Source organism: Drosophila persimilis, unplaced genomic scaffold (genome assembly GCF_003286085.1).
Source record: "Drosophila persimilis strain 14011-0111.01,24,50 unplaced genomic scaffold, DperRS2 tig00000000-arrow-pilon, whole genome shotgun sequence".
NCBI classification, from domain to species: domain Eukaryota; kingdom Metazoa; phylum Arthropoda; class Insecta; order Diptera; family Drosophilidae; genus Drosophila; species Drosophila persimilis.
Window position 1 is genome coordinate 14162681 of NW_020825288.1, and position 22655 is coordinate 14185335.

At 42.8% G+C, this 22655-nt stretch overlaps 3 protein-coding genes across 6 annotated transcripts in view; 2 read left to right on the forward strand and 1 right to left on the reverse strand.

Annotated features, from left to right (window-relative positions):
• Window positions 1-693: 693 nt before the first annotated feature.
• On the reverse strand, window positions 694-11290 carry LOC6587676. 4 transcript variants are annotated; one of them, XM_002013640.2, is made up of 5 exons: window positions 11109-11290; window positions 10162-10261; window positions 3054-3251; window positions 1686-2272; window positions 694-1611 (listed from the first exon to the last, which is right to left on the reverse strand). In XM_002013640.2, exons 2-5 carry the CDS (start codon window positions 10207-10209, stop codon window positions 1362-1364), a joined length of 1083 nt encoding a protein of 360 aa, XP_002013676.1. In that variant the 5' UTR covers window positions 10210-10261; window positions 11109-11290; the 3' UTR covers window positions 694-1361. The 4 variants fall into 4 exon arrangements, with proteins under 4 accessions (XP_002013676.1, XP_026849091.1, XP_026849086.1 ...); XM_026993290.1 differs by lacking the exons at window positions 10162-10261; window positions 11109-11290 and adding an exon at window positions 3595-3745; XM_026993285.1 differs by lacking the exons at window positions 10162-10261; window positions 11109-11290 and adding an exon at window positions 3445-3745.
• Window positions 11291-14892: 3602 nt separating this feature from the next.
• On the forward strand, window positions 14893-15558 carry LOC6587755 (transcription initiation factor IIA subunit 2). The gene is made up of 2 exons (XM_002013641.2): window positions 14893-15005; window positions 15118-15558. Exons 1-2 carry the CDS (start codon window positions 14934-14936, stop codon window positions 15361-15363), a joined length of 318 nt encoding a protein of 105 aa, XP_002013677.1. The 5' UTR covers window positions 14893-14933; the 3' UTR covers window positions 15364-15558.
• A 3211-nt stretch (window positions 15559-18769) lies between these two features.
• Window positions 18770-22655, forward strand: part of LOC6587682 (protein pellino) — a 36143-nt gene continuing 32257 nt past the window's right edge. The window contains exon 1 of the mRNA XM_026984474.1: window positions 18770-18823. Within this exon, the coding sequence (XP_026840275.1) occupies window positions 18813-18823 (11 nt within the window). The 5' untranslated portion in view covers window positions 18770-18812. The remainder of the gene's footprint in view (window positions 18824-22655) is intronic.

A 22655-nucleotide genomic window follows, 5' to 3' on the forward strand; every position in this document is an offset into this window, starting at 1 on the left:
TCCGTAAAGGAGTTTTTGAAGAGAGACAACGGTGAAGTCGCAGAGTCGAAGGACTAGAGCCTCAAGGAAGCAGTCAAGGGCTGGCCTGTTCAAGGGATCCGCCGGCAGCGGCGATTCGCCAGTAGAAAGGAAGTAGAAAGGGAGAAGGAAGAACCACTCGCTGGAGGAAAAGGCGGAAAAAGGTGATCGGTAAGAGGTTGAGAAGAGGCCGAAAATTGAGAGGCTTTGAGGTTAGGGTAGGAGCCACGATGTCCAGGGTGATAGCGGGTCAGTTCACGTAAGGTCTCAGCGGATCTGAGGTATCAGAGTCATTAGTCGTAGTGGTAGTGGAACTGAGAGCGGATGTGTTGGAAGACTAACTCATCGCTCTGGAAGAGAGAAGAGCTTCAGAAGGCCATCGGTCAATTTATTTCGGAATTTCTCTATATTCCGGATACTCGAAATAAGAGTTAAAAAAAATTTAATGCAAAAAAATAATGGTAATAAAACTGTATCATGTTCCAGCATATATATTGTGGACCACGAGGCGACTCTAGTTGAATTCTAGTTGCGATTAAAACTTTTGGTTTTGTTCCAGCACAATTCTCACTTTATTACGATACTTTATAAAATGTTCTCTCTCTCTGTCTCATACACAACGCGACTTGGCTCAGATATGAATGGGTTTCGTAGAGGATTGCACAAAGATTGGTATAGATTTTGCAGTTGCGGTTTTTAATACTCTTTCGAAAGCTAACGAATAAATTACATTTACACAGTAGTTATTATGTGGTTATAGCATTAGGGCCAATTTCTCGATCAGCGTAGCCAAAACGGAGCAGCAGACAGACTATATACAATTAACATTAATAATTCTCATAACTAAAATTATACACAGTGCGATATTAAAGCTAAAGTCGTACACAAAAGAATATAAACATAATTGGGTAGGAGCAGGAGGGGTGGGGTATGGGGTATAGGGTATAGGGTATAGACAGAAGGGGGCAGGTCAGACCTTGCAAGCAAATTGGCGGCAATTACGAAGGGCTGACACAATTTAAGATCAAAATACAACATGGACAACAAAAGGGCCTTGTCATCGCACTACAGGTTTGTATAGCGCAGCGCTACGATTAGTTCTAGTTATGCTTTATCGTAGTATATATAGTAATAGGTATACGGTATAAGGTATTAGGTATAGAGTAGGGTAAGGTATGTGTACTGCTTGTCGATATAGATAACATTCATATATAGTACGTATATTACATTTAGAGTACGCTGCATTCCGTGCGCGGCAATTAAAAACAATTTGTAAAATTAACTCTCAGTTGAATTTAGGCCAGTCTCAATCCCAGCGACTGCTGCTGCTGCAGCTGCAGCTGCTACAACTCAAAGAAGTCATCCTGCTGCTTCTCGAGACGCTTCAGCGAGTTTTGAACGCGACGCGTTTGGGTTGTGTTCAACAGCTGCGCCGTGTCCGAGTTCCCGCTGCCCGTCGAACTGTGTCGCTGGTAATGGGGCGGACGTTCATTGCTGTTCTTGTAGGAGTTGTTTAGCGGATTGCGGCGCTGTGGAAACACATCAGCACTGGCGCTGATGCAGATATCCGCATCACTCTGACTGCTGACCAGGCTGCAAAGGAGAAACGAAACCAAAGGAATCAGTATGGAAGTCAATATGGAAAGGTCTATAATCTGTTGGCTTACTCCTTGGAACGCTCCACATATTTGCGCGACTCGGAAATGGTGTTGTCGATCTTATTGAGGAAGTCGTTCATGCACTTGCGGTTCTCCTCCTCGGGCGTCATGGCCGCCACCGAGTCCAGGGACTTGCTCTGCTTGCTGCCGCACGCACTGTGATTGTTCATCATGGCCGGATCCTCGTCGCTGGCCTGCACCAGCAGCTCGCCAGCAATCGAGTATGGACGTTGCGGTTGCTGCTGTGTGCTAGAGCGCACGCTCGCTGCGGAGCCGCTTGTGTTGCAGCTGCTGCTGCTGCCTCCATTGCTGCTACTGCCACTGCCACTGCTGCCGCTGCTGCCACTGCTACTGCTGCTGCTGTTCATGAAGTTGTTGGCTTGCACCAGGTTATTGGCATTCTGCTGCGCCTCGCGCTGCACATTTACATCGGGTGTGCCCGGAGGTGTGGCCAGGACATCAAACGCAGCGATTGAATCGACGCCGCCCACCTGCGGATAGTAGGGCGAGTTCTTCTCGACGGGCACCAGCAGGAATTGACGCAAGAACAGGCTGTCCGAGGCAAAGAGCCGGTTAGCGCGGCGTATTTGTTCCGTCTGAAACACGATAGATATGTGGACATATTAGTATCACTCAATCCACTCAATTATTGGCAATTGCATCAACGACAGCTGATTGATTGATTGATCGATCGATCGGCGGTACGCTTGATGGATGCCTACTGCTAATCGTATGGATGCGCTGTCTTTTCTGTCCGCCTGCATATACGGACAATGGTGTCAAGTCAAGTCAAGCCGAGTCCACTGGCTCTTTGGGGCTGTACAACAATTATTATGATGGCTCTAATCATTAGAGATGCTCTGGGCCTCAGTACTAGCTAAATATTGTCCCAGTTGCTGGCCAAACAGCTCAGTTCCCATTGTGGACATAAATCATATGCAGCAATCTGTCAAGTCGAGAATTTCTAAAACATTTGGCTGCAGTATGCCCAGCGATAACGCGGCTGATAAATATCTAGACACCTGCCAGTCCCTTTCCTCGTGTCTGTCTGACTTTCTGTCCTGTTTTGTTTGCCCAGTCGCTAGACGACTTATCACATCTCCCACATGTGCTGCTCCTACAGGTGTGCTGTTGTGCTGGCGTGGAGGGTGTTGTTCGCTCGTAAATTAGACGAACCGAACTATGGCACGGCACTGAGTGAAGGAAGGGACCCACTCGCAGACATTGAGTGGGTTGCTGTTGCTGTGGAGTTGCTGGGGCAACATTGCGATTATTAAATCAATAAAAATCTAATTTCATGGAGTTGCCATTTAAAATTTAAAGGTCTTGCGTGACCACAACGGCATGTGGGTCATCCCTTGGTTCGTAGGAACTTACCGTGCAGCCATATTTCAGAGCTATACCCTGCAGTGTGTCCGTCTTCTCAACGATGTGCCGTATAAGGGTCTCGTTGTTCCGCATGCTGTTGCAGCAGGTGCTGCCGTAGCGCTTGAGGGTGCGCGAGGAGTCGCGTATTGATTGCTTCTCGTTGAACATGAATTCCGTGTCATCCATATCTGGCACGATCTCTTGAAACTGCAAGAATAGACAAAGGCATAACGGGGTTTAGAAAGTTGCATTTATTTTCGATTCTGATGTGATGTCATGGCCACAACGTAACACCCATCCCACACCCCCTACCACACACCCACACACACTGCTATGTACATCGACTAGTATGTGATTTGGAGTGCCACCGATTTCCGCCTTAATTAATTTGTGCACTCACCCGAGGGCGCTCCTAGGCGCCTATGCAACACCCCGGACGGTGTCAAGCGGTAACTGTTACTCCAGCCCCACACTGCCGAACGAACCCACACAGCTGCAGTCCCCTCCCCCGTCCAGAGACCACCTCCAAAGCAACTTTTCAAATACGAACCACAGAAGCCCAACGCCTTTTACTTTTCACTGGCCTCCCTCTCTCCGCTGGCAGCACTTTCAATTTTGCAAATTCGCGACGTTATTTACCCAGCTAGATACATACGTATGACGAAAGCACACGCGTCGACTCTTTGTGCCGTCCCATATATAGTAATTTTTTGTAAATTTGCTGTGATTTTCTGCTTTCTGTTTACTACGTGTTTACACTTACAGCCAGTGTGACCCTCAAAATACACCGTAAATATAGCGATGAGAAAAACGAACTTAGCCCACTCAACCCCCCCGCATTTAAGCAGGTGAGCTACGGAAAAAAATACGGTTTGTAGGTTATTCTTGTAGATCCATCTTACCCATCTTCTTTCCTAACTAAAAGACAAGGATATCTATCAGCTGAACTGCGCTAGTGTCCGTCCAGTTTCACCATTTTCGTGGAGTGTTTTTTAACAATGGTCCACAATGGGTTAATCCTTCTCTGCCCATGATTGGCAACCATTTTCCTCGATTTTGATCTTCGGTCGAATATTACTGACTAGCTAGAACCCTCAACCGTGAACACATAATTTCATCCGCTAGGTGCATCAATTTCCTACAAGATGTGCTAGATTTAAGGCCTCTTTTTTGTTTAAACAAAAGAGGGCAATAAAAAAACAAATGCACATCGAAGCGTAATGACGGTGCTGCCACATGTCAGCAAAGATGGCGCGCTTTTGAATTGGCAGTGGTCAGTGCGCGCGCGTTGTTATTGTTGCCTTTGTCTCAAAAACAGACTTTGTTGCTAATTGTCTTTGGCTGTGGTTGCTGTGGGTAACTTTTTCACGTGATCCGCCGCCGTCTACGTAAACGTCTTTTAATGTATTGTATATATTTAGTCAGGTTCGAACCTGTTTGAACAAAGCAAGTCAGCCAACAACAGAGCACAGCTGCTGATGGTGCTGCTGCTACTGCCGTTGAGCCTGCTGCTGCAGCAAATATTGAAATTAGTGGACGACGTGCCGGCGATTGTTAATTAACATGTGACTGTATTTCTAACTGATATCTGAGCCCCAGCGTATGCGCAATATTTGTGCATTATTGCAGCTGCCATGGCCTGGCCCAGACCGGCTGTGGGCAATTACTTCCTTGGGCAACTATTTGCATTACGATTTGCCAGCGGTAGCTGGAGCCTGCTGGCTGTTAAGGTCAACAGCAACAAGTTGCACTTAGCTCTGCTCAAATGTTTCTTGTCTGCAGCTCTCTGTTTGTGCTCACACTCTTATTTATGTTTGGCAAATATTTTGCTGATAAGCTTTACCGATAACACCCGCTCACACACTCTCAGCTCTGCCTGCCCCCTATCTGATTGTATCTCGACGATCTAATACAAAAGAGGCGCGAAATTAAACGAATAGAAAACGGTCATTGACATGCTTTGACATGCTATGCCACTCGTTTTAAGGGGGGGGGAAGGGGGAAGGGTTGCAAGGGGACTCCCTCGGTGAAAGCACTCTTCAAATTTGTAATTCCAGGCACAATAAACCATACACACCTGAGTAATGATCACAACACGAGCACACGTCTGCCTCTACCTCTGTTTCGAGGGGATATCTTTTATTATTTTTTGCGTTTATTGATGCAAAAATTAATGTTAAATGGCACTTTTGGCACATTGGCTCTAAAAGAAGCCGCCTGTAAATCTCCGCTCAGACAGTGCGATCTTCGATGCTAAAATTAAAACATCAGACATGCTTCGGTGGCTCCTCAGTGCGTCTGAGTCACTCGCGGGGGGAGGGGGGTAACAAACCATTGTCCAAGAATGACTTTAGACGGAGGGGGGGGCGGGAGATCGGAGCCATAAATTAGCCACAGACTGTGTCAGAGCAACTAAATTGTGAGCTCATAAATATAATGATATCGCTTCTAATCTATTTCAATTTGTTGCTTTTCAACGAGTAGCTAGCTGCTCGCGCAGCTGGCTCAAATTTATGGAATTGTGCAAGCGCACAAAAATTATAACCGAAGGTTAAACTTAAGTAACCAAACGAATAGACAGAGAGACAGTCAGCCGGCTGCCACTATCTTTAGTATTAATTAAAACTTCCAAATAGGGAAATTGCAAATTGATAAACACAGCAACAGAACACATCAGTACAAATCAGAGACAGCCAAAAACAATTTGTACTACGTGACTGAGAAATAAGAAGCTCCAAATATCTATTCAGATATTTCGTGTGTCTGGGAGGCATTCCCCGCGACACTATCTGGAGCATTGGTTAATGGCGGAAAATACTGGAAAAGAGAATTCTTTGTAGACACGATACGCCGGGAGACTCGTGATTTCTTGCGAATTTCGTGTCACTTGTTAATAAATATTGACCTTAAGATAGATGTGGCTCTTGCAGATGATTCAGACACTGCTAACACACCCATTATATGTTGGGTCGTGACTGTTCTGCAGATAGTGATTTCCTATCAAAGTGTAAACACTACCTACCCATCATCACTCTTCTTTGAGGCTACCAATCCTTGTCACAAATACCGCGAAAAGCACATCCTTTCATGTCACTCAACAGCCCGCCCGGCCGACCATGCACTCATTTGCTTATCAGGGTATTAGCTGGAAAGTCCCTAAAGAATTTCGACTTTGTAATACCCCCGGGCTCTGGGGTCTTAAAGTGTCCGCGTCAAGTGTTCCGAGTCTTAAGGGGTCTTTTCATTCAAGTTTATTTATATTTCTTGATAAATTTAATGGATGGGCTGAGCTCTTCTTCGTTCAGTCGTTGCCTGGTAAATGCCTCAAGTTGTTGCCTGATTTTGTGGCTAGCTAAGGTGTCTAGCCGCCTGTTGACTCCCCCTTGACCAAGGCCAAGTGCAGTGAATACAGTCTGTCATTCAGTAACAACAATTATTGATTGTATTTCCCATAATATCTAAGATTTTTGTTGTTTGTCCTACGTGCACTTCACTACGTATACTAGTGGGTATTCATCAACGTGACATTTTATGATATTCAAAAAAAAGAGCTCATACTAGAGAAATGCATAAGAATGCTGTCCATGACAGTGGTTGCACCCTGTAATCAGTTGGAGTGGAAATTGGAATCACTTTAACTCAGTTTTTGGACCCTCAGGGTTTCCATATTTCATGATCACAAATATACCCGACTAATAGGTATGCAATAAGACTCTACACGTGTACTTTTTCCTTCTGGGGTACAAAGCTATTCAAGTGGAATACAGAAAGAGTCTTTCTTTTGGAATTCCCAAGATAAAAGAGTCCCGTCCCAGTCCAGATACTCATTATTAAGCGATCCACAGAGATGCTGTCATCAGTGGGAACTTCCGCACAGGCAGTAATGAGGCTTCTCTTCCGTCATGTACTCGTTTGCACCAGAAACAACATCCAGTGTATTATGGACTCTCTTTTTCTGTGTCTTGTGTGGCTAATAAGCCCGGGGTTTTATAAAGTTTCCGTGAGTTTTTGTGGTTTTTGCGGTAGATACGACACCGATTTGTCATACAAAATATTCCCTAGAGAGCACACGACTAGTCTAGTACAAATTAAGATCGGGTACAAGAACCCTTGAGACTGAGACGGAGACTGAGACTATAGAGACTGTCGCGTTTTCAAGTTTTTGTTGTTGTGTTCCTTAACGACTCTCTGCACTTGGGCGAATGATTGATTGTTCGCTTGGTTTCATAATAGTACATATGTATGTGATTGTCATTAAAACATCTGGGAAGCCATCAAGTGACTATCAATATGATTTATTCAGCCATTAATTATATATATTTGAGTTCTTTATGTTCTTGTTTTTGCGCTCGTATTGCTTTTATTAAATGGAAGACCGCCGCCAGTCCGTCCAGAGTCAGAGTATTTTCCGAGTGACAAGTGATCGGTAGATAAGATTGTAGCCATTGTTCAAAGTATCGCCCGAACCATGGGACCATAGGAAAGTGCGAGGGAGTACAACGGCTGCAGCCTTCCTTTTTTTTATTTTATGATCAATTTATGGTATAATACAAGATATACTACACACAATACATGTATGTGCCGGAAAATAACCTACAAACAAAGGCTTTTTCTGTGGGAAACAAAAGACTTGAAGTATCAGCCTATACTATATAATAACGCCCTATCGTTTTTCGTCTAAGAGTCAAGGCTAATGCCATTCGATGCCTCTACAAAATACTACAAAATATCGTCTGATTCTGTTCATTCCCACACAAAATGCTGACTTATCATTTGTTACTCCCATTTTGTTTTTTTTCTTTCGAATCACAATCAAAACAATTCGAGCCATATCAGCCATAGATTTCTTAGAGCTCAATTCGAACCGGTTGGGCGGACAAAAGATAAACTTTATATATAGAAAATCCGTAATCCGTAATCAGAAATAGCCCCCAAGGAAAAATATATTAAAATAATACCCCGAAAAACAAACAAAGATAGAACCCAAAACCAGTCTTTGGGCTGCCGACAGTGCAATGTGAAGCAGAAACTTGATGATAATTATCCAATCCAAGAGATAGCAGCTTCGAAGATCTGATGATCGGTTGACTCACAATTTTGGCATTCCCCAAGATGCGGCAACGGTTTATGGGGGTCTTTGGGGGGCTTTCACGCGTCTCAAAGTAGGTTTTTTTTTCAATTCCTGGCTGGTAATTTGTAAATTTTATGTGGAACGGCCTTGGACACTTTTGAAAGTACACATGATACACATTTCTCTTTCGACATAACTTTGAATAAATGAGGTTTTTGGGATAGATTCAATATTGAATATTATGGAAGTCGAAATACGAAAATGTCCATCCCATAAACACCTAGACTAAGGTCGCTTATCCGAATAAATCGAGTACTTACTTATTCGAAACAGAAACCAAGTCAGAATTAGTGTTGCCAAATGGTAAGATATTCCCAAAAAACCAAGGTTTGTGACCCAATTTTGAAACGATACATATAAAAGTATGCTTCAACTTAAAGTCAACCCGCAGCATGGCCCGAAACAATTACCAAATCAGGGGGGAGGTTGGAGTTTCGACTGTCGGGTGTGGGTGAACACAGTCAACTGATTAGTGAAGGCCAGATACGGGCCACAAACTTATTCAAATGCAATTCAAAAAGTGTGTCAGTCTGGCGCTATCGCTGAAGGACAGACCGGGGCTCTGCTCTGGATTGTGCGGATGGGTGCACACTGCACTGGTGCAGTGTGACCCCAAAACACAACCAATGCAAGATGGCGTCGTTGTGTGCGAAAGAGATGCTAACAAAACCGGACACCGCGGTGGGAGGGGGGCCATTGAACCCCAACGATAAGAAGGAGAGCCCCGAACCGCCAAGGTTAAGGATATTTTTAGACAGCAAAAGGAATGCAGCGCGGTATCAACTTTATACCCAGCAAAACCCCGCGTATGTGCAATGTGCATTTGGCCCAATTAGAGGCGGCTGCAGTCCAGCGTGTAAAATGCATTTTGTGTTCGGTTTAATGCTGTTTCTCCATTCCGCACAAACTCATTTGCAATTCAGTCGGAGAGCCGCCGCATAAGTTGATTGCGGCTACGGCTGCGACTGCGACTGCGACTGCCACTGCTTTTGGCCAGATGTGACTGTGGGGCTTACTCATCGCATTGGTTCGTTGGCCACGATCTTAGCCCACTTTGGTGGCATTCGCACTCGCTCCACAGCCAGCAACAAAACCGAAAAAGATGAAAGAAAGACCAGGTTGGGCACCCAGGGCAAAAGATACTCCTGAGGGTACGAGTATTTGCAACCGATCCTCGCGTGTCGTGTAGGGTACACAAAAGTAACATTCAACCAATGCTGTGTTTTTCCTTGGGTAATGCGAGAGCATTTCGACATGATCGTATTTCAGAGAATAATTTATTATTTTGTTTGGCTATTGCCGTGTGGCTTTTGGCTTGGTCTTTCTTAAATGCGGCTAAGCACTTTGGCTCCACCGCCACCGAACCCAGTCCGTCCGTTGCCTACTCCTACCTTCCCCTTCCCCTCCTCTACGATTCTGTCTGCTGCCGATCTTGGAGTGGTGTTGGTTATATACAAGTATTCTCTGTGTGTGTGTGTGTATTGTGTGCATTCATATCGACTTTGGCTTCACTCCAAGAGCTAACGACCGCTTATAGCCTTTCATATTCTGCCTCTCTGGCCCGCAGAAATGTTGCAAAAAAATATTAATGACAAGAAAAAAGCAAACACAGAAATCGATTTCATTTTTTTTCAAGAAAGCCAACAAAGTCGGAGAAAAGAAGCCCGTTAGGCGTGAATTTGAGTATCTTTTACTTTGTTCAAACTGAAAATGAATGGAAGAACGAAACTGTATCCGATTGGACTTGGAAGGAAGGAATACACTTACAAGGAATACACTCTATAGTACAGTTTCGTTGAGTAAACTGCTTGGATCAACAAGCAGTCCTGAGAAGGCTGTACTTCTTGCAAGCAGTGCACATTTTACAAGAGTTTCTTAGAGGTTTCGAAAATGTTTAACCAATATTTTGTTGCTCAAATCGAGAGCCCCCCTAACCTTGCACAAAATCCTCGAACACTCTCCCTTCTCCCTGCTTTTGTGACTCACCTGCGAATGCAGTTTCCAATCTTTGTAGGCCTTCACAATGTAATCCATTTCCGGTGTATCTTTTAGGTGGTTTATTGATCTCAATCTTCTCTTTATACAACTGAAGAAGAACATAAAAAATACTTAGTATTTGTGGGGCACCTCACTCACATATAAAATATACGTATTATGTTTTTTATTCGCCTTCTTTATCAATTCTATTGTTCATTTACATATTTTTCTTACACAATTATGGAATTATTCCGTGATTATATATTTATTTTTTTATTTTTGCTGCAATCAAATTTCCGTTGTGCAATTTAAGAGCAATTGTTTTATCTGACTTTACTTTAGTTGCGGGGTTTTTTTTGCGCTTTAGTCAAGGCTGCTTTTGGTCTTGTCTTTCGTTTCGTTTTGGTTTTGTGTCTTTTTACACTTGTGCAAATCTTCAGAGTAGCTCCAGACTCGTGGGCGGTTGTCTGTGTGGGTGTAGGTGTATGTGTATATGTATTTGTTTTCCGTCTGCGACAAACGACAGCATACGGCATTCGGCAACAACGTTTGTGTACCGCGTTTCGTGATCTTTTACCAGGTTCTGACTCTGTACTTTTTTATCTACAAAAAGTTCATTTATTTTACAGATTTTCTTGCCATGATTATTGTCTGTATTTTTCGCTGTGGCTGTGGCTGTTTGGGAAACAACGCCACCGTTTTGTTTGTCACAATGCAAATGAATACAGAAACGTAAGTATATAAATATACAATTAAAGCATTATATTATTTTCTGGTCTCTGCGGGCGATCCGGGAACGGGACTCGACGCCGGGCCACGCTTGGCAACAACGGTCAACAGTTAACCGTAACTCAAACTAGAGCGGGTTTTTGCCCCGTTTTCTAATGTTTAGTTGCGTTTATTTCACTTAATTTTGTTATTATATTATTTTTGTTGTATTTCTTTTTGACACTCACACAAACTTAGAACGACGACGGCGGCGACAACGCGAGCGGCAGCTCAGTTTTTCGCAGCGCACACGATTAGCCTAAACAGACACACTAACTAGAAAACACAGCCTTGAGGGAGGGGGAAGGCGCTGCTGCTACTGCTGCTGCTACTGCTGCTGCTGCTAGGGGCAATGCCAAGTGCCAACCAACTTCAAACAGCTCTCGAAAACAACTGATTGGAGGCAAGCGCCAACGCCAACCCGGTGGAGACCGACAGCGGAGCGCGATCGTCAGAGCTGGCAGCTGGTCTCTCTCTCTCTCGCGCAGTGGCTGTCGCTCCCTCTCTCTCTTGTGCAAATAGATGGTTCTACCATTAAGCTTAAGTTTCATTCAAGAAGGAAATAAGCTCTCTCTCGCTTGGACCCTCTTTCCTGCACTTTGTCGACTGCTCTCTGGCTGCTGCTCTCTCTCTCAGCTGCACTATGTTTTGGGTGAACGCTCTCTTAGTTAAGCCCAAGTTGCAATCCCAATCAGAGGGCAGATACAGCAGATATACAAATGAGAGTATGGACAGATGGACATCTGGGCACGGCCGGCACTCGTATCCCACCTGATTGTGCCTAATTCAAGTGATAATAGTGATAGCAAACACACTGGAACTAGGCAGCAGTGCGGGCAGCGAGAGAGCGACAGATAGAACGCATAGAAATGGTCTCTATAAACATGTGCTAATCACTTAAGCAGCTTTTGCCGCTCTCTCTCTGTTCCTCTCTCTCTCGCTCCGTGATTATTAAATGATAACTGGGAGATTGTTGCGATTGTTGAAACTGGAAGTTTTTCTTACTATTTGTTGGGGACAATGGCGCATTATTCGTCATAGAACAGAATAGCCTAATTAGCATTCAAGATAATCGTACGCTCCGAAAAGGAATTCCTTTATTTAAATGGAATGGGGAACTTTCCTGGGGAAACGCGAACGTCATCGTTTGCAAATGCAGATTACGGGAAAGTTCGAAAAAAAAGAAATTTATTTTTAGCATCCGCATGATAATGCTGTCAAAACAAAAGTTTCATTATGATTCTGCTGTTTGGACATAGATAAGCCCCGAACCGCCTGTCCTACAAGGTAATCCATGTTAGATATATTGTTATCGATGGACCTTATCTTTTTTTTCCAAAACTAAAACAACAAACTAAGGAAAAACGGGGAACAAATGCGTCAGCTGTCAAAACAATCTACAGGGAAAGCTATTTTAGGGGGGAGGGGAGGGAGATGCTTGATATAGAGACAGATTCTTCTGACTTGCCAAATTTCTCACTTGATAATTTTACAGAGTTGACAACAGTTGACTTGTAAATTTCCAAGGTTTCCATTGGTTCGAAAAGTTCTAAACAAATTCAGACGTTTTGTTTGACGTCCCCCTAGGTGACCCTTTTACTATATTTTTCCTGATAACACCGACCATGTGGATCGAGATTGCCTTTGCTTTGTCATCGACTCTGTCCGATCGAAACTTTGCAGACAGAAATGATTAAATTTCTTGCGAATAAAAGTGAAACGGCAACAATAGAAATGACGTTGATAAGTCACAGCTCCTGCCCGGCGCCCAAATCTACTTCAATATATGTATTTGATTTATGAATCAAAAATGTGTTAATTACACAAACACGTACAAATCGTTGACCAAAATTATTTGTTTACTTCGCGCCTTGACCGTCCACAAAAGCGCTTTTGGTGTCTTTCCAACATTTTTTTGGCTAATAGCTTGGGCAAAGAGCAGAAAAGTGGCCCAACTGACAGGTTGTTTATGTCGGTCCACACATCATAGCTTCATTATGAGAACGCATCTAATCCGATCTGCATATTTGGGGGAATAATGAAGGCCCAAAAGTGGTGTAATTGAAATTTGCGTGTTAGCAGCGGGGCCCTGGTCATCTGATATCCCTTTTTGGGAATACCCTTTCCCAGGCCCAATATCAATTAGGAACTTTTGAGAGTCACGAATCATAAATTTGGAGTTAATCCTTCACTGAGTCAAGGCTATGTGCTTCACAACCTTAGTTCTAATCAATTTAATTACCACCAAATGAATCAATTAGCAGTTACACAAGCTTCAAAAGAAAAGATCAGCTTGAATTCATTTTAAAATAAATTTCTACGCGCGTTAGTAAGTTTCATATCAGTCGGAAATTGTCATGCATCAATATCGATTCCAACTCTTCGTTTTTTCCAATATTTTTTGTCTCCCTTACGTTGTCACTGTTTTTTGCTGACATTTTTTTTTTTAGCCGTGTTTTAGTCCAAATACAATAAAACGCTGTACTGAAAAGTAATCAATCAGGTAGAACATTTATTCATTAATAGCCTAAAATTATGTGGGCAGAGCAAATAGTTTTAGTTAGGCAGCATTATTCAACGGAATAAAGAAATTGAACAATTGGAACGATTTTTCTCTTACGTTTTATTAAGTTTCATTTGTTTGACCATTTGCGCTTAAACCTTTTTTGTTTGACCATTTTCGCTAAAACATTTTTTACGAAAAATTCAATAAAAGCAAGTATTTAGAATAAGCCAGTTAAGTAGAAAAATTATTCATAAATCGTATAAAATTATGTGGGCATAGATAAAGGCCCGGTTAACAACATTTAAGTCCTTGTCGCTCACTTTCAAAAAAGTTAGATTTGGCGCGCACCACTCGGTATATTTTGAAAATGAGACCGTATATTTCGGTGCTGTTCTGAGGGTCATACTGCAGAAATACTGGTTTTCGCCGCGCTCCCATGGTATTTTTGTCCATTTTCTTCAATCTATTAATTTCATTTTCAATGTAATATAGAAATCCAATAAATGCAAGTATTTTGAATAGGCCAATCATGTTTAGAATTGATTCATTAATCGTATAAAATTGAGTGGGCATGGCTAAATGTTCCATATAGTTAGTATTATTCAACGGAACAAAGAATTGGTCGTTTTTTGAATCGAATTTGATTTCGCCGCAGTTCGCCGCAGTTCGCTTTAGCAACAATGAGTCTCGTTCCATACACAATGTTGCACATTCCATACACACTGTTGCGGCAACATTTACTTGAAAACCGTATTTTAGTCAAAATAAAATACATAAAGGTAATTAAAAGAAGCAATCTTGTAGAAAATGCATTTATCTATGGGATAAAGCTAAGTGGGCATCTATAGCCTGAAATATAGACAATACCCGATTCGCCGCAGTTTCGCTATTGCAACAATGAGTCTCATTCCATACACCAACATGTTGCTAATTCCATGCACACATACCCTGTGGGAAATGGATGTTATAGAATTGTGAATACGTTTGTCTTCCAAGGCTCAGGATCGACATAAATATATACAAGATACAAATAATGTACTTGAATATGTCTAAAGAATATCAATTTGAGAAAAGGTCTTAATAAATTACGTTTGATCTTCATATAAAATTAGCGAAATAGGGTGTACAAAGGGCTATACACGCATCACGTCTTCAAATACCAGCAACATTGCGAATCTTTTTTGGTGGAACTTTTTCGTTTAAACCTTTTTTTACGCAAAATCCAATAAAAGCAAGGACTAAAAACTAACCAATTGTGTAGAAAATTGATGCATTAATTGGATAAAATTGAGTGGGCATGGCTAAATGTTCCATATAGCTAGTAATATTCGGCGGAATATCAAAAACAAGGAATATGTATAATAAAACTTGAATGCGTCAGTATATTTGCGGTATATTTTTAGAATGAGGTGGTATATTTTGGTATATTTTATCGATAGACACTGCGGCAACCGAGCGTGAAAATTTTAATTAAAAAACTCAATTTTTCGGTAAAAAGAACGCAATAATGTCCTACCAGCTGTACCGCAACACCACCCTGGGCAATACGTTGCAGGAGAGTCTAGACGAGCTGATCCAGGTGAGTCGCAGCGTGCGGAAACAAGATGGCTCACAGTCTGGCCTGTCTGCATTTTTGCGCATCGCGAATGCAATAATTAAACAATAACTTTTGTTGCCCTTCTGCCTTGCAGTACGGCCAGATCACGCCGGGACTGGCCTTCAAGGTGCTCCTCCAGTTCGACAAGAGCATCAACAATGCCCTAAACCAGCGCGTAAAGGCGCGCGTCACCTTCAAGGCGGGCAAGCTGAACACCTACCGTTTCTGTGACAATGTCTGGACGCTGATGCTGAACGATGTGGAATTTCGCGAGGTGCACGAATTCGTCAAGGTGGACAAGGTGAAGATTGTGGCCTGCGATGGCAAGAGCGAGTTCTAGCACTGTCATTGGCCAGAGAATATTTATATTTGTAAGATTTATATTTGTTAAGAATCCTTTACATCCACCATTGGTGAAGAGTTGACGACCATGCAGACCTATCAAGAGTCCCACCTCGACCCACAAAAGCAACACCAAGAATTGTCAGAGGGCCTTGGTCGTCGAACTTTAAAATAAATATCGTGAAACTGTTAAGGACTCTGTGTCATGAATGTTACTTGCCCCTGGAGGACAACCATCCATGCTGGATGCCGTAGGTGACGGCTACTTCGCCCTGGCGAATATCAAGTCGGAGGCTGGTGTTGGCAGGAGATGTTGGGCCTATATATTATTCTTTTACGTTGAAATAGGGCGAACCACAAAGCTGCCACTTTAGATGAGGCACCAATACACCCTCTCCTTTACAAATCTGACATCACCTTTCCAGGCAACGTTTACTCGAGCGGGTGGATCACAGACGAACAACCACTAACAGAAAATGTATGGTATGGTGAGGGGAACAGCAAAAACAGAGGCTATACTTCGCTTGTCAATCGTTGCGGACTTCTGCATCAACAAGAGATGTATCGTTGGACGTTGTACTCCGATCTGAATCCCCAGCCGTACTATGGGCCACCATCGCCTGGATATCCATCGGAGTCAACAGCAACAGCGGATGAGAGATTTTCTAAGGCCAAGGCGGAGCAGACACCAGACTCCAGGTGCTCCTCACAATCTGCAACCTGTCACTCGTTATCTTCTGCAACTTCCCAATATCATTCGGCATTGTCCCCGTTGCATCTGAAGGCCAAACATCAATCTTCAGGGACGACAAGTTATGAAGAGATGGTGCCTCCAGTCGTGGATCATTCACCTCCAACTTCAAAAATGTCTATGCTCCAACGAAAACTGCCGTGGAACCGAGGATTCCGAGCATATGGAGACTTACAAAACGGATGTTGCAGTTGCATAGACTTGTAATTGCAACTTCCGTCTTCTGGGTCTCCATATGCTCGGTATTGTCGGCATCTACACAGTTCTCGTTGGATTTTGCAGTTCTATGAGATTAGAGAGGTGAATAGTCTCCATGCAGTTCTCGTCCGCCGCAAGTCTGCCGTCTCCTTTTTTTAGTTTACAAGCTAAAACAATGAAAAAAAAAAAACATTTTGGTACATTGCTCTTTAAATCTTAAGATTTAAATCGCTCCTTAAATCAAGATTATGAAACTCCAAAAAAATATTCACTGAATAATATTATTTAGGAAAAAACACAATTGAAGCCAAAACACAACTGAAATTTTAAACGTTCAACCCAAGTTCGGTGATACAAAATAGGTCTAGAATTGGTCAACAAGAAATTGTGGGAGACACTGCTGGAAAATAGTGTTTTAATCATAGTTTTGATTTTTATTTTGATAAAGCTATCATAATCCGATGTCAGCTATATTATTGTTATTTTCGAAATAAACGGATGTTACCGCCGAATTGAACTTCCACCTATCGCACAAAAGTACCAATATTTCTGTGCAAGCTGTGCATCGATATGTAGAATCAAAAGTCGGGTATACTTGTTCTAACGACATGTAACAACAGTAAAACAGTCACAGTTTGCTGGAAAATCGGAAAATTATTTCCGTTGAATCCATATTCACATAGTGTTTAAAATTTTTTCCAGTCAAAAGAACATTACCTGCAAAATGGTTCTTCCATGTCTAGCTCACACACCTTGCACATTCTAGTATTTTCCAGTGTAATTTAAGACGTATGAACCACCCTCTTGTCCAATGTAGAAATCGTGTAGAAATTCCATTTAGAGCCATGTCACGGGCTACATTGAATACTAATTCGTAGTCAGCATCGAATTCCTGGTCGTTTGCCATAAGAGTCTCAATTTGTTCAAAAATTTCAGAGAAAATACATGTTACACTGGCACTTTCATGTAGTGTAACCTATGTAGCATAGGTGTATCTAGAGTGTAATTACCATGTCAAGCTATTAGTTCAGTGGACATTTTTGCTTGCCCGCTTTAGCTTAAACCATATTTTATAAGCAATACAATAGAGATGAAAACTTAAATTTAACCAGTCTTAAAGGAAATTGACTTAATAATCGCATAATGTAATGAGTTCAGAGCTGAGAGTCTTAGCTAGCTAGTAATATTCAACCGAATATCAAAAACGAGGAATACGTGCAACTTGATACAAATAATTCGTCAGTATATTTACGGTATGTTTCGAGATTTGTGACGTAGTTCGGTACATTTCTGATCGATAAGTCCGCGGGTCCCACTGAAGCCTAGCCATTCAGAAAAATGGTCTCACAAATTATTCTGCCGCGACAATGAAAACAACAAAAAAGAAGTGCCGATTTTGTTCCTGAATTCTGAGATCCGTTGATAAATTAAAAAATATATATATCACTAATATTCGATATATCAATATATAATCAACGTCGCTAGTCAAACAGTTTATTACAAGTGAATCGTCGTCGGTTTTTTGTCGTCACGCCTGCATATTACTGTTAAAAATAAAACGAAAAACGTCTTAGAATAGCGTTCTGCGAATGTTTATGCCATTTGTTGAAACAATCGAAATCAAAGGCCGCGAGCGCGCGAGATGCGGAAGAGCCAAACGGCGGCAACCATTGTTTATGTGTGCAGCAGCAGCGAAATAATCGCCAAAAATTAATGAGAAATAGTGCCCCTGCCCCCTGCAGCAAGTGCATTAATAGGTTGCCGCACAAATCATATTCCAGTAGAGGTAAAAAAAATTCAAAAATTCAGAGTGGAAATATCTAAAGTGCATTGCGAATTGCGTGTTAATTTTGTTGTGCATAATTATAGCGATTTTATTATAAAATAAAGTGGAGAAGCAAAAAAGGCATGCAGAAAGATGAGAAAGAGTAAACTCTGCGTTGGCGGTGGGCAGAGCGGGAGAGCAGCAGCATAAGAAAACAAAGCTCGACGTTGCTGTCGGGCGTCACGTCTCTGTTCTGTTTGCTGTGGCTGCGCAGAGGCAGAGGCAGCAGATGAAAGGTGTAATTTAAATAAAAGACGTTAATAAAAGAATATACGTAGCGCTCATTAAAAGCGAATCTCTGTTGTTGCCATACATTTTATGGCCGCTGCTGCTGCCCTCTGTCTTGTTTTGGTTTTTGTTTTTTATCGGTAGTCCAATTGGACCTCCTGCAGCGTCGACGCCAACGCCAACGCCAGCGCAGACGTTGACTGCACCTCTTTAATGTTAATTGTTTCTACTTCTAGGAAGTACAATATCGCTCAGATATAAATAATTATATTAAAAATCAAATAATCAAAAAAAAAATCTATACATGTATAATCCCTAAAGGTTTAACAAAAAGATCGTCAAAATTAATTTCCGTCGCATTAAAATCTTTACCTCAAAACTGGATTATAACCGATCCGTTGACATTGGCGTGCAGCAGGAAAACAATTCGGGGGTAACCAACAAAATGGTGAAACGGTAAGTCTCAAACACCTTTCTTATCCGAAATGTATTTCTAGTCAGTCAAATGGATCGATATCGATCCATCCCCCATATATCGCGATCACTGTGGTTCGTTAACCCATTTTGACAGGGCAATTAGCGGCATCCAGACACTGTTTATGGCCTCTCTAATACACACATATGTATGTATGTGTGAGGGGAGGAATATGGATTTGCGTTGCACTTTGTGTGGAGTGTGGTGTGTTTCAGGTCTATTGAACCTACCGACCGACCTGATAAACACTCGTACAAATTATAACGCAATTTTTGATTGCTTTCTTTTTTTTTGTATTCCTTCTCTTTGGACAATCGTTTGGGTTCGTTCTCTTAATCGTTGATTCTACGTTTCTCAACATTTCTGCGGCGCAATGCAAGATTGCCGCATTCTATTTATATGCGCATTTCGTCACTCCCGCCACTCCTCTCCTTCTCTTCATGCTTTGAGAGAGCTCCAAAGTGGGCAAACAACAAGCAACCCCCGGTTTGGAAAAACACCCCTCTGGGTGCAGCCACCACCACCGCCGCCGCCGCCACCGTCGCACCACCAACGGTCTTTCAGACGGAATACATTTTCGTGTACGTCCCCCCCCCCCCCCCCCCCCCCCCAAACAAAATACCAATTCAGAAGAATACAAATCCAGATCCAAGGAAAATTGTTCTCTCCTTTGGACACTAAACCCTTTTCAACAACAGATGGTTTTCTAGTGGGTTTTTTCAAAGTCCGAGAACCACTATCCACTGCTTTCTATTGTACCGATGTCACGAACTTGGCGTCTTATACATGGGTATACCCCTTTCGTCCTGAAGGATATAGCCGTATAACAACATCATTGAAGGAATGACAGCAAAAACAGAAAAGCGGCATTCAGATCAACGCATGCGCATATTGACGTCACGACCACAGAAACGGCAACAAAGATGCGGATAGCATCTGCAACAAAAACTGTAAGCAGAGTCCGGTTCGCGGAGTTGCCTGCAATTTGATTTTATACACGATTTAATGCATTTTCATCTGCTTGCCTCCAAAATAGCCCTCTGTCTGTGCTGCTGTCGCTGTCGCTGCCTCTGCCTCTGCCTACATAAATAACTGCATACGTTGCACTCTGTCTCTCTCTCTCTCTCTCTCTCTCTCTTGCTCTCGCGCTTGTTTTAATTTTAGACTTTGCCTCTAACAATTTTTTCCATTACTTTGTCGCGTTGCTTTTCGTGTTCTTGTTGCCCTCTGCTTCTCCTCCTCCTCCTCCTTCTCATGCTGCGTCGGCCTCCAGCCATGATTCTCAAGCAGGTTCTTCTTGTTGCATTTTTTTTACAGTTGTGTTGGTTTCCTTGTCGCGCCCCCACTCGTCTTGAGCCCTGTGTGCTGCTTGCGGTCAGCATCAATGCAACAACTCTTGCTTGGAGTTTTCTCTTCTCTTCCTTTTACAATGTTTTCGCTGCTTTTTACCTGCTTTGTTTTGACCACGAGGGCAGCCAGCGCAGGCCTATTCAAGGTGTATTTCTATAAGGTGAGACGCAGTGCCAGATCGTCAGAGAGAGAGAGGCAGAGAGAGAGAGTCGACAAGCAGCTCACACACACACAAACACTTCCTGCCTGCCTACCTGGTGCGCGACCTGTTCCTCTGATGTTGTTGTTGCTGTTGCTGCTGCGTTTTTGTGGTTCTGGCGATCGTCTCCCATGGATTTATGTATAAATCCCCGCAGCCTTCATGCATATGCCTTCTGTCTTTTGTCCTCTGATTGTTGCTGCTGCTGCTGCGTCGCGTCGCGTCTCTTTCTCTGTTTCTGTTTTGTGTTTATTAAATTCTTGGATGTGTATATACATTTCAGTTGTTGCCTTCTGACTGAAAATTTATTTGTCTGCCTGCATAGAGAGGGGCGTGGAGAGGAGAGAGGATTGGAGTGGTTGCTGCTGGTAGGCCTTCTCCCTCTTTCTGTATGTGTGTGTGTGTGTGTGTGTGTATGATTGCATTCTCCCTCTTCGTCTCCCACTGTTCTGGTGTTCTTTTTATTCATTTTTGGCGATTAAAATTAAATTTTAATTCCGCTCTTCTGCCGCACTCCCATGGCTGTTGTTGCTCTTTCATTGAGCATGGCTTTGTTTTATGACTTCCTTGTTCCCCCTACCCCCCTACCCTCTATTTCTATCTCGCTCGCTCTGCTATCAGGCCTCCCGCCTGTTGCTCTGCAGTTTGCCGACATTTTGTGCTTATGTCGCTCATTTGTTAAGTGCAAATTTATTTATGAAAACTCTACTACACTTATGCTCTCGAAACAGACTGAATCACATGTGTGTGTTTGTGTGTGAGCATAATTAACTGTTATTATTCATGCACATGACTCAGTGTGTGCGGGGATAGCCCCATTTTATAGGAGGCACAAAACAAATAAGAAGAACTATTTAAAACTAAAATAACACAATTTATACATATCCGCTGTTCAGCCTCGAAGCCGCCGGCGATTAGCATTTTAGACCCTGTTTCAGGGATTTACTCTTTGTCTTGTCAGATTTTCCGCTGCCCTTGCCTTATCACTTCACTTTTTGTTTTGGACACACACAAAGTGCACTGCCAGCTGATAAGACCGAATATTTCCAGATAAGATGCATGAAAAATCTCTCTCTCTCTCTGATTAGTGAAAAGATGCAGCAACAGAAGAATTTAATCAGACAAGTAAACACACGTGACCTGGTTTGCTAAAGTGAACCTTAATTAGGATTGTGTGTGTGGCATATGGCATGTGGCATGTGTGTGTGTGTGTGTTGCCGTGATAAGCACAGACAGTACTGAAAATTTGTCAGCAAAATCAACAGCCTGTACGGTAGACTGGACTGACTGGATAAACAATATAACGGGCGGAAAAACACATTTCGTACTACTAATCATGAGTGTTTTTTTTTTTCGGGAGAGAGAACAAAGAGAAGCATCAACAACTGCTTTGCTTTGCTTTGCTTTGGCCACCCCCACCCAGTCCCACCCACTGCTTGCCGAAAACTGCTTCAACTGTAATATTTACTGCTTGCGAGCGTTGATCTGATGAGAAAAGAGACGAAGAGAAGTTCAGTTGGGTTCAAAGTTCATGCCTATCAATGGACAGAGATTCGAAGCAAATTTCGCCCATCGCCCGTGTCCCGTGCATTGCCATTTGAACCCCCCAAACCCCCCTTAAAAGCCAAAAAACTTTTGCTGCCTGACCCACATAGGGAGTGGCCGAGCACCGCCTCTTTTTTAAGCCTCCTTCTTCTCCTCCCAAGTGAAAGTCACAACAATTTACGACAAAAATTTGCATTTGGGCGCCTCTGTTTTCGGTGTTTCGGAGTTTTGTGGTGTGAAAAAATATGAAAGTGAAAATGAAAATTACTTAATGAATGCACTTAACTTTTGCAATTTGGGATAGGTTTTTTTTTTATGAGTGATTGTGGGGAGATCCCTTTCCTCTCGACAGGATGTGCATGGGCAGGATATGCGCGTCGCCGATTCGCAGCTGCAATGAAAGCTTGCCTACATCCTGCAAAAAGACAAAAACGAAACAATGTTTCATAAAAAAACCAGCATGAAAAGTGTCGCACACGGAGACAGAGAGAGAGAGAGAGAGACAGAGCGAGACAGACAGAGGAAGTCGAGAGGGTGAACGACCATTGGGACACCCAGTAGACAGTCGATTAAACTTTTATTAACTGTCACGGAACAAAGATAATATACATTTCAGGCTTTATTGAATTCGCACACAAAGGCCGCGGCGGCGTCAGCGGCGGCGGCGCACCCCTCCTCAGGGGAGGAGACCTTCAGTAAGCCTAAGAATTGATGGGAAT

What these genes read in the sequence shown, in the direction of transcription:
- LOC6587755 (XM_002013641.2), top strand. Translation starts at nt 14,934, where the DNA reads ATGTCCTACCAGCTGTACCGCAACACCACCCTGGGCAATACGTTGCAG. An exon ending in GTCTAGACGAGCTGATCCAG is followed by an intron (nt 15,006 to 15,117) that starts GTGAGTCGCAGC and finishes TCTGCCTTGCAG; the next exon opens with TACGGCCAGATCACGCCGGG.
- LOC6587676 (XM_002013640.2), bottom strand. Translation starts at nt 10,209, where the DNA reads ATGGATTACATTGTGAAGGCCTACAAAGATTGGAAACTGCATTCGCAG. An exon ending in ATTGGAAACTGCATTCGCAG is followed by an intron (nt 3,252 to 10,161) that starts GTGAGTCACAAA and finishes CTATTCTTGCAG; the next exon opens with TTTCAAGAGATCGTGCCAGA. An exon ending in TATGTGGAGCGTTCCAAGGA is followed by an intron (nt 1,612 to 1,685) that starts GTAAGCCAACAG and finishes TCTCCTTTGCAG; the next exon opens with CCTGGTCAGCAGTCAGAGTG.